Genomic DNA, 16505 nt, shown 5'->3' with positions numbered 1-16505 from the left:
TTTAGAAGATGTTCCAAAAAATGACAAGGAAATGAGACTGACACAAAAAAGACATGCCATTTTTTTCCTCTAACAAAACAACATGAGTTCATCTTGCCAGTTCCAAGGGCTTAAAGTTTTCTAAGAAATTGCCATTGTTCTTAAAATAAAGGCACACTTTCCTGAGCAGAGTTGTGCACCCCTATGACTCCAGTGACTTGGGAGGGTGAGGCAGGAGGATCACAAGTTCAAAGCCAACCTGGGTAACTTCTGAAACCCTGTCTCAAAAAAATAAAATTAAAAGGGATAGAGATATGGCTTAGTGGCAGAGCATCCCTGGATTCAATTCCCAGTACTGCAAAAACAAACAAACAAAACAACAAAAGAAAATAATAACACACCTTTATCATAACCTGCAAAACTGTTTGGCTTCTGCCTTCTGCCATTCTCTTGCTCCTTGTGCTGCAGCCACACACACCTACTTGAGATTTTCTCCCAACAGAATTTTGAGTCTGCTGTCCCTACTACATGGACAACTGTCCCCCCTCCTCTTTGCCTAGTTAAATTGTAATTCTTCTTCTTCCTTCAGGTCACAGTTCATACACTCCTTCGTGAGAGACACTCTCCTCAACCTCCCCATTCAAATGTTACCATGGTACAAAGTATTTCTCCATCATGGCTTACCAGGTAATACATTGTCCTTCTTTGAATAATATGCCTCCTTAGTAGGCTTGAAACCCCTGGTCAACTGCATGCCCAATGTCTGCACACAGAAAGTGTCCAGCGACTGTTTGTTGCAAGGAGGAGAAAGTCAGGACACTGGGCAGAACTATGTGCAGGGAAGACTACTTATCATTTATTTTAAGGAATCAAATAATGTAATGCTGCTCTATCCCTTGCTGTCTTAAGCTTTTTAGAGTTTGTCCTAAAACTTCACAGATTGTCAGCTTGTCTGTTTAAAAAAAAAAAGAAGTACTTTCAGTTAGTGTATTTATGAGCAGGGAAGAGGGAAGAAGGCAGTGAGCCTTCTTACAAGTATAAATCTGACCCTATTCTTGTTTCAATTCTTCTTTTTCAATATATAGGTTGACACAGCTCAAAGGCTTGCAAGCCTTCAAGCTGAGGCAGCAGACTGTTTTTTCACTATCTTTTCTGGGAAAAGTCTTGCTTATATGGTGCTTTTTCACTTTACTTCCTCTTATATGGGATTTGTGACACATAATTGAACTAAGAAACAAACACACCTGAACTGAGCACCTGTGTAAAGACCCTTATGGCCAACAACAGACATGCTCAAGAGTCCCACACCAAGTTCCTCTATCCTTCAACGACCAGTCTCCTTTGGTGGCACAAATGTGGCTTTCTAGAGACAGCACTAATTCAGTGGTTCAGCATGATGCCATCTGCATTTAACCTGTGAATTCTGGTACAGTCTTCAACTTCTCTGAGTCCTTGTTTTCTATTTATAAAATGGGAGTGTTGTAACAAATGGACTCAAAAAAAAAAAAAAAGAAAGAAAGAAAAAAGAAAAGAAAACCACCAACAACAAACTGAGTACCAAACCCAATAATTTTACATGAACAATTCATCTAGTCTTCACTTCTCTCATGAGGTCAGAAATACTTTGGGTTATACAGAAACTAATGTGGAGAGGGAATGTGACTTGCTGAAGTTTACATGACCAATAATTAGAGGAGCCTGGGACTCAAATCCAGATCACCTAACCACTATTTCCTTTGTGCTGTCTCCTACCCAAGGCAGGTGACTGTGAGAACCTTACAGAAAGAAATGCAAAACAAACAAGTTTTCAGCTATAAAACTATACTAATTAAGGTGCTGGGATTGTGGCTCAGCGGTAGAGCGCTCGCCTCATATGTGCAAGGCCCTGGGTTTAATCCTCAGCACTGCATAAAAATAAATAAAGTTACTGTGTCCAACTACAAAAAAATAAATATTAAAAAAAACTATACTAATTAAGAATGTTAAGCAATTTGGTACATTGTAGAGGAAGAACTATAATTAAGGTGAAAACTTACCAGAGACAGATTACTTTTCTCTTTAGAATCATTTCTTATACTTCAAAAGTCCTCAATTTAAGTAAGAAAAAAGAAAATAATTTGACTGAAAAAATGGGCACAGGGCCTGAATAGGTATTTCACCAAAGACATACCAATGGCTAAGATGCACCTGAAAAAATGCTCATCGTGTCATCAAAGAGATGTAAATCAGAACCACAATGAGGTACCCACTCTACCTACTATGACGGCTAAATAAAAGACAGACAGTAGCAAGGGTCAGCAAGGATGTGGAGAAACTGGAGCTCTATATAGTGCTGGTGGGAATGAAAAACTGGCATTCTCTGTGGAAAACAGTCCGGCAGTTCCTCAAAAGGTTAAACAGTTACTGCATGACCCAACAACCCCATTCTTAGGTATAAACCCACGAGAACAGAAAACATCAGTAAAATTTATACACAAGTGTTCACAGCAATATCACTCATAAGCAGCTCCAAAGTGGAAACAATGTCCATCAACTGATGGATTTTTAAAAGTGACATATCCATATGATGGAATAGTCATAAAAAGCCACTGATATGTGCTATATAATATGAATGAGTTTTGACAATATTGTGCTAAGAAGTTAGTTATGAAAGACCATCTATTGTATGATTGTATTTATGATACAATAAGAGGCAAATCCACAGGCAGAAAGTAAAGTAGCTACCACCATGGGCTGGAGTTGGATGTTCAGTGGAATAGTGTTTCTTTGGGTGTTGATGAAAATATTCTAAAACTTGATTATGGCAATAGATAATTAGTACTCTGGAAATGTACTAAAACCCACTTAACTGTACACTTTATATGGCATATGAGTATCCCAATAAAGCTATTTTTTTCTATAAGTTGTCTAAATTCACCAAAAGCTCTATCTGAAGTATTAGGCACTTATTAAAGTTTACTTTAAATTACATGGTTTTATTTTAAACCCCATGATTCTTTCTTATCAATGCTTAACAGTTCTTAGAATTCTAATAACTGGGTAGAATTGCATCATAATTTCTGAATATCCTTCAAAGAGATAATATAAAATTACTTTGAACTTATGAGAATAAACATGAAATACTAATAGATACAATGCTAAGACTTTCAGTAAAAGAATGTCTGAAAATCCATATATGGCGTCACCATTAATCATTCAAGAAACCTCAACCTCATTTTGGTTTTCTCCTTCCTTCATTCCTCACATCTATTTCATCAGCTGGAAGCCCTGCCCATGAACTTCTGTAAGGGTAGGATTTTATGTTTGTTCACTATGGTATCCCTGCTTAGAACAATATCTGGCACACAGAAGAGCCCTAATTAATATTTGTTAATAAGTTAAGTTTATGGTCTACTTGGCATTAGCACCTTTGAAAGAAAAAAATATCTTAAATCTCTTACTTGATTTTGTACATAGACTATACCAGTTTCATTTGCCATTTCAGTTGCTGAAACATATTAAGGCTGAATTCTCAAAGGGATACAGGTATGCTACGCTGTTAGAATATGCAGAACATAACTTTATTCAAGTTCGCTCTTGTTATCTGACCCATGAATATTTAGAAGATTTTATTTTATAAAAACTTACATCTGTAAGTAATGGACTGACCACAAGAGAGGGCTTAACCTGGAATACATGGACACATTTAGGGACCCAAGAGTCCCTAAAATTGTATGTGAAATCTAACATGTATATTGGCATGTGTATCTTTTTGGTGAGAGAGTTCATAGTTTAATCAGATTTTCAAAGAAGTCTATAACCCAGGAGAAGTTAAAAAATTACTCAACTAGAAACAGTCACAAAGTTTTTCAAACATGAATTTTTACAATGAAATGATATCCAACAGCTCCATCTATGGGTAAGTCATTATCACCTAGTAGAAATATTGACAACCACCATAGACCAGTGCATCTGTTTCTGAAAGTTTGTGTTGAAACCTTCAGTGTCATTCTACGGGGAATTTATTAACCATAGTATCACAGCTTTTTTTCTTTCCTGATGTAGACGCAACAATTAGGAGACTGTTGATAAATTCTACTTACAGTACTTCAGCACCAAAAAATTGGGCAGTTATGCTGATCTATGTATGTACAGTTCAACATTTGTCAGTCTTAAAATGCTCATTTATAATGAAATTTATATAAAACCGTTAAAAATTTTTCTATTTACATTTTTTAAAAAATGAAAAGTATAGTTTCCTTTGCCACAACTTGTCCAAATTGATTCTTACCCTCCACCCCCTTACCCCTCACTCTACTTGTGACAGTGATCACAAGACTTTGTTTAAACAAACTGTGTCTTAAAAAGGTAGAATGCTTAAAATCATTACATTGAGAACTACAGATGAACTTTTTATACATTTCAAAGGGGTTTAAACAAAAGTATGTAAAAATTATTTTCAAAGTCAGTCAGTCTAACATGAATGTGCAATTTCAACATTAAGAGAGCATCATATGATTGAATAATTTGTTTTCCTTAACATAAATGAACATTTCCTTTGGGCCAGAAAATGTTTCTTTTCCTCTGTTTCACAATGAAACATTTTCTAATAAGTTTTTTTGAAGCAGGGAGCCAGCTGAGGGATAATGGGAGGTGGAAAGGGTATGCAATTCTGGTTTACAAGAAATGTGTCAGAAGGAATATGGTCTGCATTGAAATGTTTACACTTAAATAAATAGAAGGCAAGTGTGCCACCTAGAGCACAAAGGAACAACACAATAAATTAGCATACAACAGATGAGAATGTACAAGCCATCCAAAAAGCACTTCTCACTGGTTAGGGATCTGGTTTCTACCATCCAACAAGGAATCTTTAATGCCAGTACTTTCCTAGATATTTATAAACTAATTATGAACTGAGCAAATGTAAAACTTCAACCAATTCAACACTTCCAGGGATTTTCAAAAGCATACAAGATTTTTAAAAAAATTGTTCCTGACACATCATTTCAAAATACAAACTATTCATGTTCTCTTTTTTTGATGGTATTTTTTTATGACATTTTGCTCAGTGGAAACCAGTTGAGAAACATTCACAGGAAAGGTCTCTTTCCACTGTAAGACAAAACTTTTCCATTGGCCATGGTCCAACAGAAAAAGAGTATCAAGTCTGAAGTCTCTGTAGATGTGCATCTTTTTCTTTTCTTTCTTTTTTTTTTAAATTTTAATTTTTTTTTTTTTTAAAAAGTACATTCCCCTGTGAGCTTTTTCTTGTTAAAATGCTGCTCCTGCAGCAATATCTTGTTGAAACACTGCTGTTTCAGGGTCCACAGCCTACGTACGGGCAAAGTGCTTTTTTTTAGACATCAAAATACAAGTTTCCCTGGACACTTGGTAACCAAGCAGGTTTTAAAGTGCACTCCTGTGTCCAAAACACTAGGACCGTTCGGCAGAACTCTGAGACGGGCTGGGCTCGGTTCCATCCTCCGTGCTACTGTCTATGTCCTGCTCCATTGCTGTCTCATCATCATCCAGCTGCTGACTGGTGAAGTTGTTTAGCTCCAGAAGCCCACTGGGCTCCACAACCACATTGGAGCTGGAGTGGCAAGGAATAGCATACTGGGGAATGGCCTGGAAGAGAAGAGGCAGGAGAGAATCTTTATGGTAAGAAAAAGTGACAAGGATTTCCCCAACGACATGAAGGAAGGAAGGAAAGAAAGAAAAAAAAAAACAACTGACATCTTGGACATCTACACGCAAGGCACTGTGCTAGGTGCTTTCACATGATTTTTTACTACATCCCATAACAACGTTATAAGGAAATTACTATTCCCAATTTACAAATGAGGAAACTGGAGAGGGCAAGGACTCAATCAGTCACACAGCTGTCAGGTTTAATGCCAGGATTGAAATCCAAGTTTTGTGCAACTCAAAGTAATCTTTCCTCTCTTTTATGGCACTTCTTCTAACAAAGGAAGTTAAAGTATACTGACAAACTCAGGAAACATATTTTAAAGGATATTTTCATTTGATCATTAAGTCAAATCTTAGTCCTTATTATCTGGAAGATAAATAATTTGCTAACTTCACAATATATTTCAAGCCTCTCTGACAGTTCAAGGGAAAGTAATTTGTTTGGGATAATGATCTTTATTGAAAATGAGAGTAGTGAAAGCATTCAGGTGCAAGAAAACCCAAAACTTGCCTTTTAAACAATAAAAACACCAGTAGATGGAACACCCTGGCTATAGGTCTGTGGGTAAGTAAATATAAACACATTGCCTTGTCATATTATTCTTTTTCCTCACCTTTATCAGATAACTTTAAAAGGATTATCAGTTCATAAACTATATCTGCTAAAAACTCTGTAATCATTACCTTTTGTATTTACCATGCAATTAAAACTCCTCACCATGGCTCCAGCCTCTGGCCAAATTTACTTTTGCACTAGCTTTTCCCCAATCTGGAATCCTTTTCATCAAAAACTCCAGGAGGTTAGCTACTCTGTCATCTGCATCTTAGCTCAGAGGCATAGAGAAAGGCCTCCCTTCCATGACCACTAAACCAAAAGTAATGGGCTGACCCACCCCCCTTACTTTCTGTTACATTTTGTTCACTGCATTTATCACTTGCTGAATTGATCCTGATCCTTGAAAGGTAACTCTGAAAGCATGGATGGCACACAGACTTGGCTATCTTAATTAACTGTTAGATACCCTGATCTTTGAACAGAGGCTGGCACATATTAGATGCTCAATAAACATTTGACAAATTAATAACGTTATTAATATTAAAAACCCAGAGCAAAGTTGAATATCACCACTTTACAAATTATCTAATCAAAACAACTTTCTATTTGGGGAGAGGTAAATTTAATTTTAACACTATCAAGAAAATAATCTAAGATGCCTAGGCATTAGTTCCCATTCCATATAGTTAATCACTATTAAAAGGTATTAGATAGGGTCAGGTGTGGATTTTAGTTCAGCTCTGGCTGACTTGCTGTGTGACTCTGAGTAAGTCAGTCCACCTCCCTGGGCCTTAAGTTTGTATAAAGTATAATGGTTGGAAGATATATTCTCTAAAGATCCTTATAATTCTGAGAGTCTGTGAATTCCAATTCCATATATATAGATTCCTTTGCAAAAGACAATATATCCCTCTTGTTTACTGCTTTATTCTCAGCACTTAGCACAGGGCTTAGAAACACAGTGGTTAAAAAATATATGTGGAATGAACCAATGAATGAACTCAAGATTGTCTACAAAGAACAATGCTTTTCCTTCAAACATGTAATATCAAAGATGCTGACTTTTGGGGACTGGAGTTGTAACTCAGTGGTTGAACACTTGCCTAAGTATGTGTGAGGCACTGGGTTCGATTCTCAGTACTACATATAAATAAATAAAATAAAAGGTCCATTGGAAACTAAAAAATATTTTTTAAAAAAAGATGCTGGGGTTTTTTTTTAATATTTTTTAGTTGTTGATGTACCTTTATTTTTTATTTATATGTGGTGCTGAGGATTGAACTCAGTGCCTCACACATGCCAGGCAAGTGCTCTGCCACTGAGCCACAACCCCAGCCCCAAAGATGCTGATTTATAAAAGAGCATTCTTCAAGGAATCAAAGCACTTCAGAATTTCTTCTTTCATTCCCATAGATATTACTGAATCAGTAAAATCAATTCTTCAGGCTGAAGCTAAGCATAACTAATCAGATATGAAATGTGTTAATGATGAAAATAATAAGAGAAGCTAACTTTACTGTGCATTGCTCTGTATCAAATATTTTTTTTAAAGAGAGAGAGAATATTTTTAAAATATATTTATTTTTTAGTTTTTGGTGGACACAATATCTTTATTTTATTTTTTATGTGGTGCTGAGCATCGAACCCAGTGCCCTGTGCATGCCAGGCAAGCGCTTTACCGCTTGAGCCACATCCCCAGCCCTGTATCAAATATTTTATATTTGATATAGTGCTTTATATACTCCCCCCACCCCATTTAGTCCTCAAAACAACCCCTGTGAGGTAGGTCTTAACTGTCTCCATTACATAGGTAAAGAAACTGAGATACAGAGGTTAATTCGGCTGCCCAAAGTCACAGTGCTATTATGTAATGAGTACAGGTGGGAATCAAATCTGGGGAACCTTGGCTTCAAAAGTGTGGTTCTTAATCACTGTGTTGCCTGTCTTCTGACACAGAACACCTGGCACAAGGGACATGCTATAAGTTAAGTTAGAGTTCTTTAGAGAACCTATTCATTAGCTATCATCCTTGATGTGAAAAAAAATTATATTTTCACTCCTTTTCATCAAGTGAGAAAAATAATTTCCAAATAAGCTATCTAAAATGAAATTTCAATATAGTGAGCATATCAATCTAACCCCCCCAGTAGCCACATTAAATTCTCATAAAATTAATAATAGTTACCATTTATTGGATAATAAGTATGAGTCAGGCACTGTGCTAGGTGTTGAATTTTGTGTGAACTTCACATCAATTCTATAAAGTAGGCATTACTTATTCCTATTACTAATAAGGAAAACAAGGTGGAGTGAGGTTAAGTAGCACTGCCCAAAGTAGTGAAAGGCAAAGGCGTAATACCATCCTTTTTCCAGCATATACCCATCCTCTTCAGAAAAACATTTTTTAAAAAAATCACAATAAAACCTTTTGCCAATAATTAATTAATTCACTGAATTTTTTTATATAGAAACAAATGTTTTGAATATTAAATGGCTATTTATACTCACCTTAATTATTATTAAGCCCCCATAGTTAATTATGTCTCAATTGGTTTAACAGTGGTCGATTTGTATTATCTCACAGCTTGGCATCATGGCAAGGGGAACGTTTACTACAACTTCCAAGTTACACAACAGTGAATTTATGGTAAATCCTAAACTAGCAACATGTCAATAAATCTAAATTCTCAATTAACTAAAATGTGCTGCCCTGATACCTTTCATGCTATATAGCAGCTTAGCAAAAAATGACAAGAGTCAAGAAGATAACCTAATTCCTTGCAAAGCGAGAGGGAATAAAAACACAACTTCTAAGGGCTAGCTAGTCTTGACTCAGTAATTCTTCAGACTTGATCTTTTATGCAGGATGACAGATGCATGGCTTTTAGAATGAAGAAAATGTGAAGCACAGGAAGATATACTGTCAACAAATAATTCCATTATGTTAACTTACCAATGTATGACAATAACCTTAACAAGGTTATTAAAATAAAAATGATTGAAATTAAGAAAGTTTACAGTTAATCTCAAATTAAATATAAAAGTAATTAGAAACATCTCTGTATAATATGTTTCTCCAGATATTCCAGTTTATTGGGTTTTGTTTGTCCTAAGAAGCATAAATTAGATCAAGAACAAGAACTGTTTTTTCAAGGAAAAACAATCCCTGAAATTCACTTGAATAGAAGTATCATCTAGTTAAATTCCAAGATTTTTTGAGCAAATACTGGGATCCCAAAGTGTGAACCCAGGAAACTACTGATCTTTTGGGTTGATTTGCTGAGTTAACACATTGGCAAGGATGGCCATAAAATCAAGCTGAAACATGGGCTTGGGGCCCTTTGCTACCTTTACACTATCTTTTGTAACAATATCCACCAATTTTCTATAATTCTCTTCCATAAAATAAATACAAATTTGTAATTTATAATAAGTAGTCAATGAAATTTTTCAAATACCACCTTGAAGATAATCTCTCGGTATTCTTACCATCTGGGCTTGACTCTTTTCTGTGATATCCCCAAAATGCACCAAACCCACAACCTCCCATCTGCCCAAGAGTTCTCATTTTCCTTCCAATTCTTACCTGGATGATAATTTCTGCTGGGCTCTCTTCAGCTTTCTTTTGGCCTACATTCTGAATACGCATGAATTGGCCTGTCGCAGGCACTCCTGGTGCATCGATTTTTCTGGCCGTTAGGGGAGGGCCAACAGCAGATGGACTTGAACAGGACTCTCTACATTTCTGTTGCTGGGGAGTGGAATTCGCCATCCCTGCCACCACCATGTGGGTGGAGGGTAATGATCCTGCTTCACCCGTGAGCATACTAGTGGCAAGAGCCTTCTTTGGGGGATCCACTACCATATGCTCTACATTTGTATCAATCTGAGCTTCCATCAAAGACATTTTCAATATGTCTGACACTGCTGTCTTCTCAGAGGCCTGAATGGGAGATATGCTTGTAACTGGTGATGTCAGCTTAGGCACAGAACTGCCACCAGTTATCTTTGTAACTGTGGGAGGCTGGCGCCCCTCAAAAGTTATCTTTGTAACAGAGGATCCTTGAGTTATAATTGGCTGCTCCACCTGAAAATAAATTGGGGTTGTGTGTGTTACAGCTACATCTCTTTGAGAAAAACTAATCAAACACCCCAGACAATATGGCAAAAGAAACATTCGTGCGGTATACTAGGAAGACATTCTGAAGCTCAGTGTTTTAGTAAGAGGGCCGGATGGGAAGGATCTGGTTACTTTTAAGGAACCTAGGGAAAGAGGAGGGGTTGAAAGAATTTTTGTTCAGCCAGCCAAAGTTTATAGTAGTAAAGGAAAAAAAAAGTAACAGCAGCCTAGTTTTCCTTTGGGATTTACATCCCTAAACAGTACACATTCAACCTGGCTCAAATTAATTCATATAGTCTTCAGCTTTTTAAAATTTAAAAAAAAAAAAGTAAAGTTTTTTTTCCAATCTTTTGCCTCAAAAAACATTTATACAAACATATTCTATTTTATATATATATATATATATATAGATAGATAGATAGATAGATAGATAGATATGTACTTATAATACACACACACACATATCATTCCAGGGTCACTGATTTTTTCCTAATAAAATTTTTGTTTTGATTATCCACAAATAATTCCTTTGCAATCTAGAATATAAATCTAGATGATAAATTTATTAACTAGATGGATGATGTAAACTACAAAGGAAGATATTCTGTTTAAGGTAAAGTTCCTTAAAAGACTTTAATTTACTTAGTGTTATTGCCACAGAAATAGGAGTTTACAGGCATGGAGGTAAATTTTTACACCTAAAAAATAAAAATAATTTGGGGGATACCGCTTCTATGCACTGTTGATCATTGCTGAAGAGATTTCATTAAAAACTGCCTGGAAAATAAAGTTCTGAGTGCTATGCTTTTTTTTTTTCTTCCTATGTTAATGAGTGCATTTCTTCCCTAATGTCAACCTTCTGATGGGGCAAAGTAATACCAGCGTAATGAGGCTTTTGGTTTCCTCTTGCCAGGAGAAAGCACTGCTATCATGATAGGGTCCTGATGTTCTCATTTTTTTCCGTGAACAGAGAAGTAACTTTGCATGCTATCAATATTCCGTTACCTGGCTTGCCGGCTGTTTCTCTGACGAGGCAGGGAGCGACATTTGGCTCTGGGGGGTTTGGGGTTGCACGTAGATTTTTGGTTGGTTCGGAGCTTGCTGCAGTTTAGGGAGCTGCTGCGTGGTTTTCACTGCAAGCACCTGTACTACAGTTTGCGGGGGCTGTGCCATTAAAGTAGGAAGCTGCCTGTCTTTGGCCACCATGGGATGCTGTGTGTGCTGTACATCTGGCTTGGGCTGTGCTTGTTCTTGCTGGAGAGGGGTGAGTTTTTGATGCCTGATGGAAAGCTGGGGCATTTGCGGGAGTTTGTGCTGGAGCTGGTCTGCCTGCAGGTGGATGGTCTGCTTCTGTTTAGTCTGGAAGCACTGCAGAGTTTTCACTTGCAGCTGAGTCTGTTCCAGCTGGGACTGGCTAAGTTTCTGCTGTTTAGCTGACTGTGACTGAGTCAGGGCAGATCGGTAAAACAGACCTGTCTGAGGGTCTAAAGTGTCCATCTCTTCAACCTCGCCCTCCTCAGTTCCAAGTTCCTCGCTGTGTTTGGTAAAAGCAGTGTGACTGCTTAATGCCTAAGTAAAAGAGGCACAAAGTAAGAATAAGAAAAACACCTACATTGCTACATTTTCCTTGAACTGGAGAAGACTTTATGAGATCATTCAAAAATTTTCACAAGAGCTTAAAAAAACCAAGACACCCCAAGGGGCTTTAGATCAAAACTCCTGTCATTTGAATTCTCAGGCATTAAGTACTTCAAAATCTGGTTTGCTTGATAGTACAGGAAAAATCCTTGAGGGCCCAGAACTTATAGATCAGAATTAGAGGAATAAGGTGACCCCTAAGCACAGCCCCCAAATAAGACAGGATCCCAAGCTAAGGAAACAGCTCTGTGGCCTAACCATGAGAAACACTCATCTATCTAAGGACAGAATACAGCAACTAAGGAGTGAGGTGTCCAGAGAAAAGCCAAGGCTCTGAGAAGCCCACTTTGGCCATGTGCATGTCCAGTGCTGTACATACAGGTCAGGGATATTGCCTGAGACATGCCCAACCAAGTCCCCACAGAGGGCCTCCCTGAGGAGGATGGAGATGGCCCATAGTGTCTACATGCACTCAGATTTCAGACCTACTAGGGAACAACTTCCTAGTGACCTGGGTCCCAGGAGGGAGGGAGATGGGAAGCGGACAAGAACACTGCTGTCAGTGGAAAGAAGACTGCCTGGTGTCACTTATAATTGTGTTGGGAGATCCATCTTGAGTCACATGTTTAGGGACAGCCTGACTGACCTTTAAGTGCCTTAAGAAAGGTCAATGCCAGGACCTGCAGGGTGAAGGCCAGGATGAGATGCGCTACCCAGCAAAACCTGTAGCTAACTGGCTTCCCTCTGGGACACAAGATCACACTACTCTCAACCTTCCCTCTGCCTTGTCACATACTACACCTCCACTCTAACTTTAAAACTGAGATTCATTTGAAACTTTCAATTCAACATCTCTTCATTGCCTTCCAGAGAGTGTGTCTACAATTAGGTTCTACTGCTATCAGCTGAGTGACAGTGATTTATGTGACTATAGAAAAGTCATGCTTAAAGCTGATATCCATAATACAACATGTAACAGAGGAAGTTCACTTCAGGTTTAAATCCTGGCTCTGCCACCTGGGGCAAGTTATTTAACTTCTGTGAGCATGAGTTTCCTCACTTGTAAAAGAGGGATAATTCACCTTCCACGATCATGGTTGAGAATCAAACAAATTAATGTACTTAAAGCTCAAAGCACAGTGTCTGACTCAAATCAACTTATCAACATATTTTTTCTTTCCCCCTCATTACCCTTAATATCAGATGTTTCCATTTTATATTAGCTCACTCTCCTTCCTACTGAGTTTCTTCTTTCTTAATTGGTCACATATAGTTAAAGAGGTCAAATATTTATTTTTCTACTTGTTTATAATGTTTCCATGAGGATTCATTATACAAGTATAAAACAGAACAAACAAAACAAACCATAGCAAACAGCTAACAAGCCAAATACTATTTCATTTGAAAATCTTAATTTACCTTGGTGATAAATGCTTCCATGACAGTAAGATACACAGTTAACAGTGACCAATTCTGATATCATAGATTCATCTAGACTGCCCATCCTTCTGATAAGCTAAGAGTTCACAGAAGGTTCAAAAACACTGTTTCCTATTTTCTGGCATTAAAATCCTCCCCAACTCAGTTCTTCTCCACTCCTCACAGATGCAAGAATTATACAACAGTCTACAATTCAGTTATTTCTCCTCCTAAGACAGGAGATGAAACTGAACCTTATTTCAGGATTGAGGCGGATACAGAAGATAGGAAGGAAAAGAAGATATACAACCTGCTGCATAATGTGGGTGATTGCTCCTGGAGAAGAGGCTGGGATGGACTTCACCACCACCGATGTCTGCGTTGCAGTCTGTGACTGAGCCACGTGTTGGAGCAGGGTCCGCTGGGGCTGGGAGGGCTGTTGGGGCTGGGATCGATGGCTGACTGAAAATAGAGGAGGTGATGATATTTCTCCAGAAATCACCACAGCATCTGTAACCAGTAGTCATTTTAAACAAATGTCTGTGAGCTTGCATCACAGAGAAAGAGAGTGGTATTTCGAACTAAGAGGCAGAAGAGCAGAATGTGCCCATCTATGAGCAGTGTAATTCTAAGAAAGTCTCTTATCTTCTCTGAGACTCTCTTTTCTCATCTGTAAAATGGGAATAACAGAGTTATTGTAAGGATGAGAGGAGAAATGTATATAGAAGTGCTGTGAAAACTATTATCACCAAGGAGGAACAAACCCTTTAAAGTTACATCCTCCTGGGAGTTGTCTCACTTTCTCCAATGACTTTTTTCTCATTAAGGGAACAAAGCAATAAGGAGTCTTTGTAATCCCAGACATATCTTTAAGGAAAGTAGGCAATACAAGTTCTTTAATCCCTTCGTCTCAATTCCAAATGCAATGTGAACATCAGAGACACTTCTTTATATGAATTGACAATGTCTCATAGCTTTATGGTTCCTAAAAATGTAAGAGGCCGGGGCTACTGCAGAAAGAAAATTAGACCAAGGGTCACACTAAGATTCTGTACCACTCTGTCACCAACCAGCCATGTGATTTGAAGAAGTCACTTACCATCTAACAACCTCTAAAAACCCTGAGGTTTTGTTTGATTTTTTTCTTTTCATGGTGCTGGGGATTGAACCCAGGGTCTGTCTCTTAAACAAATATATGGTAAACAAAATAGAAAAATCTGTCATCTTAGATTTAGCTCATCTGACATAAATGGGCTGAGAGTGTAGTGTTTCTACTTCTTATTCTCTTGCTGAAAAGGTCCCAGAGAATAACTAAAACTATATAGGCGCCAATGTATCATATTTTACCTGCCTCGATTTCAACTTTTTAAACAGTATAAACATTTGCCACTTCCAAATCTATAGAGCTTTAAAAATGACATATGAGTCAAACTATCTCTTTGAATCAGAAACAGAAAAAGTAAAATAAATCTGTTAATTAGCTAAGGATTTTGAGATTATCAAAACTCAATAATGCATGATCCTACTGTTCATATAACTTTAAGTAGCATTGGTCCCATGTTTAGAAAATAAAAAGGCGTCTAAGAGTAAACTGGTCACTAAAGAAACTAATGTAAAAATACCATTTATGTCCTAAAGGACAAAAGTTTAAAATTATCTAGTGAAATACATATAAGCTTTATTATCAGCGATACTTTCTCCTATATTCACAAATGCAGTATTTTTCCTGTTGCTACACATATGACTACATGTGATGGGAAATTTTATAGGCAGTATTTTTATAACTGTACTGCAGTACCTTACTGTATTTCACAGCATACTTTATATGTACATTTTAAATTATAAAATTTAATAAAATCTTCCATATGTACTTAACTGAATTGAACAAAAGGAAATCAGAGTCTGCATTAAAACAACTACTAAAATAAATTATAATATGACTGAAGAGAAGAAAAAACAAATTTGAGTAATATTTAAAGTGAGCAAGTTATTTTTAATGGAAGCATCATTGAAAATGCATGGCATTTAAAAAATAGAGAATTTCTGATAAAATTATCAGAAAATATGAAACATTTCTGCTACCCATACTAATGTTCATAACTGTTACATTTTTAATAAAAAAATAAATTTAATAGAATATCAAGTAACTATTTAAAAATAATCTTCTTCAAGACATGATAAATTTCTTCATAGCAAATCTCCAGAGATTAGGAAACTGAAGTTTAAGAAAGTCATAAAACTAACATCCACTACAGAATTATACAGCAGGCCAGGGCAGCCAGTCTTTGAAGTCAAAGTAAAATGCTCAATACGACTGCTTGTATGATGGAAGGAGACTTTGTGGGATGATGTCACAGAGTGAACATTTGGAAAACAGATGAAGTGACCTTAATTGGGCTATATAAACACCATAAAACACTTATATCTTTCAAATAGTCCTCTGTTTTCCAGCATTAAATTGTTCAGTTCTGAGAAAGAATCTTGTTACTCTGCAAAGGAAAATTTCTCTTTTACTAAATGGAGCTTACCTTTCCTCTACCAGATCAGAGTAGAGCGCATCCATTTAAGTGTTCCCCCGCCACCAACAATCATCTTTTACCTTCAATTATACTACAAATGGATGCACACCACTTACCTAGAAGGGGAAAAGCAACCTCTGTTCCCTCATCAGTGCGTTCTGAAAAGGATAAGTAAGGGAAGAAATCATAGGTCTTTTCATCTACTTTACAATTTGACAATTTAGTCTACCCCAGAGTTTAATACTCAGTTCCCAACATAACAGTCTCTGCTTTAATTAGCTTTCTGCTAAACAATTCTAAAGATTCTAGATGGCTTTCCATACTATCAACTGTATTTTCCTTTTGTGCAATTTTAACCCATTGGTCCTAATATATACCCTAAATGATGCCAAAGAATTCCTTCTCCTCTACAGTATTTATATCCTTTAAATACTTGTAACTTTATGTTCTCCTTTAATCACTGCTTAAGAAAACTTAAGACAGGAATTCTCTACATCTTGCCTCATTAGTCATCTCTCCTAACCCTTTAATTATTCATAGGACTCTCTAAACTCTTTCAAATCATAAGGTAATGAAGTGTCCAAAACAGAAAGCAGAATTC

General features: G+C 37.0%; 1 protein-coding gene across 8 annotated transcripts in view; it reads right to left on the bottom strand.

Annotated features, from left to right (window-relative positions):
• Nucleotides 1-3517: 3517 nt before the first annotated feature.
• Nucleotides 3518-16505, bottom strand: part of Emsy (EMSY transcriptional repressor, BRCA2 interacting) — an 82193-nt gene continuing 69205 nt past the window's right edge. For 4 of the 8 annotated variants that reach the window (XM_071616509.1, XM_071616510.1, XM_071616511.1 and 1 more), the window contains 4 exons: nt 13696-13847; nt 11334-11897; nt 9795-10295; nt 3518-5589 (listed from right to left, as the gene is read on the bottom strand). In XM_071616509.1, coding sequence (XP_071472610.1) covers nt 5395-5589; nt 9795-10295; nt 11334-11897; nt 13696-13847 — 1412 coding nt within the window. In that variant the 3' untranslated portion in view covers nt 3518-5394. Of the gene's footprint in view, nt 5590-9794; nt 10296-11333; nt 11898-13695; nt 13896-16020; nt 16063-16505 lie in introns of all 8 variants that reach the window. The other 4 variants (XM_071616508.1, XM_027942642.3, XM_027942643.2 and 1 more) reach the window with 2 other exon arrangements.

This window comes from Marmota flaviventris, chromosome 9 (genome assembly GCF_047511675.1).
Source record: "Marmota flaviventris isolate mMarFla1 chromosome 9, mMarFla1.hap1, whole genome shotgun sequence".
In the NCBI taxonomy this organism is placed as follows: Eukaryota; Metazoa; Chordata; class Mammalia; order Rodentia; family Sciuridae; genus Marmota; species Marmota flaviventris.
Note: the sequence above shows the minus strand (reverse complement) of the source record. Positions and strands in the feature narration are given on the sequence as shown.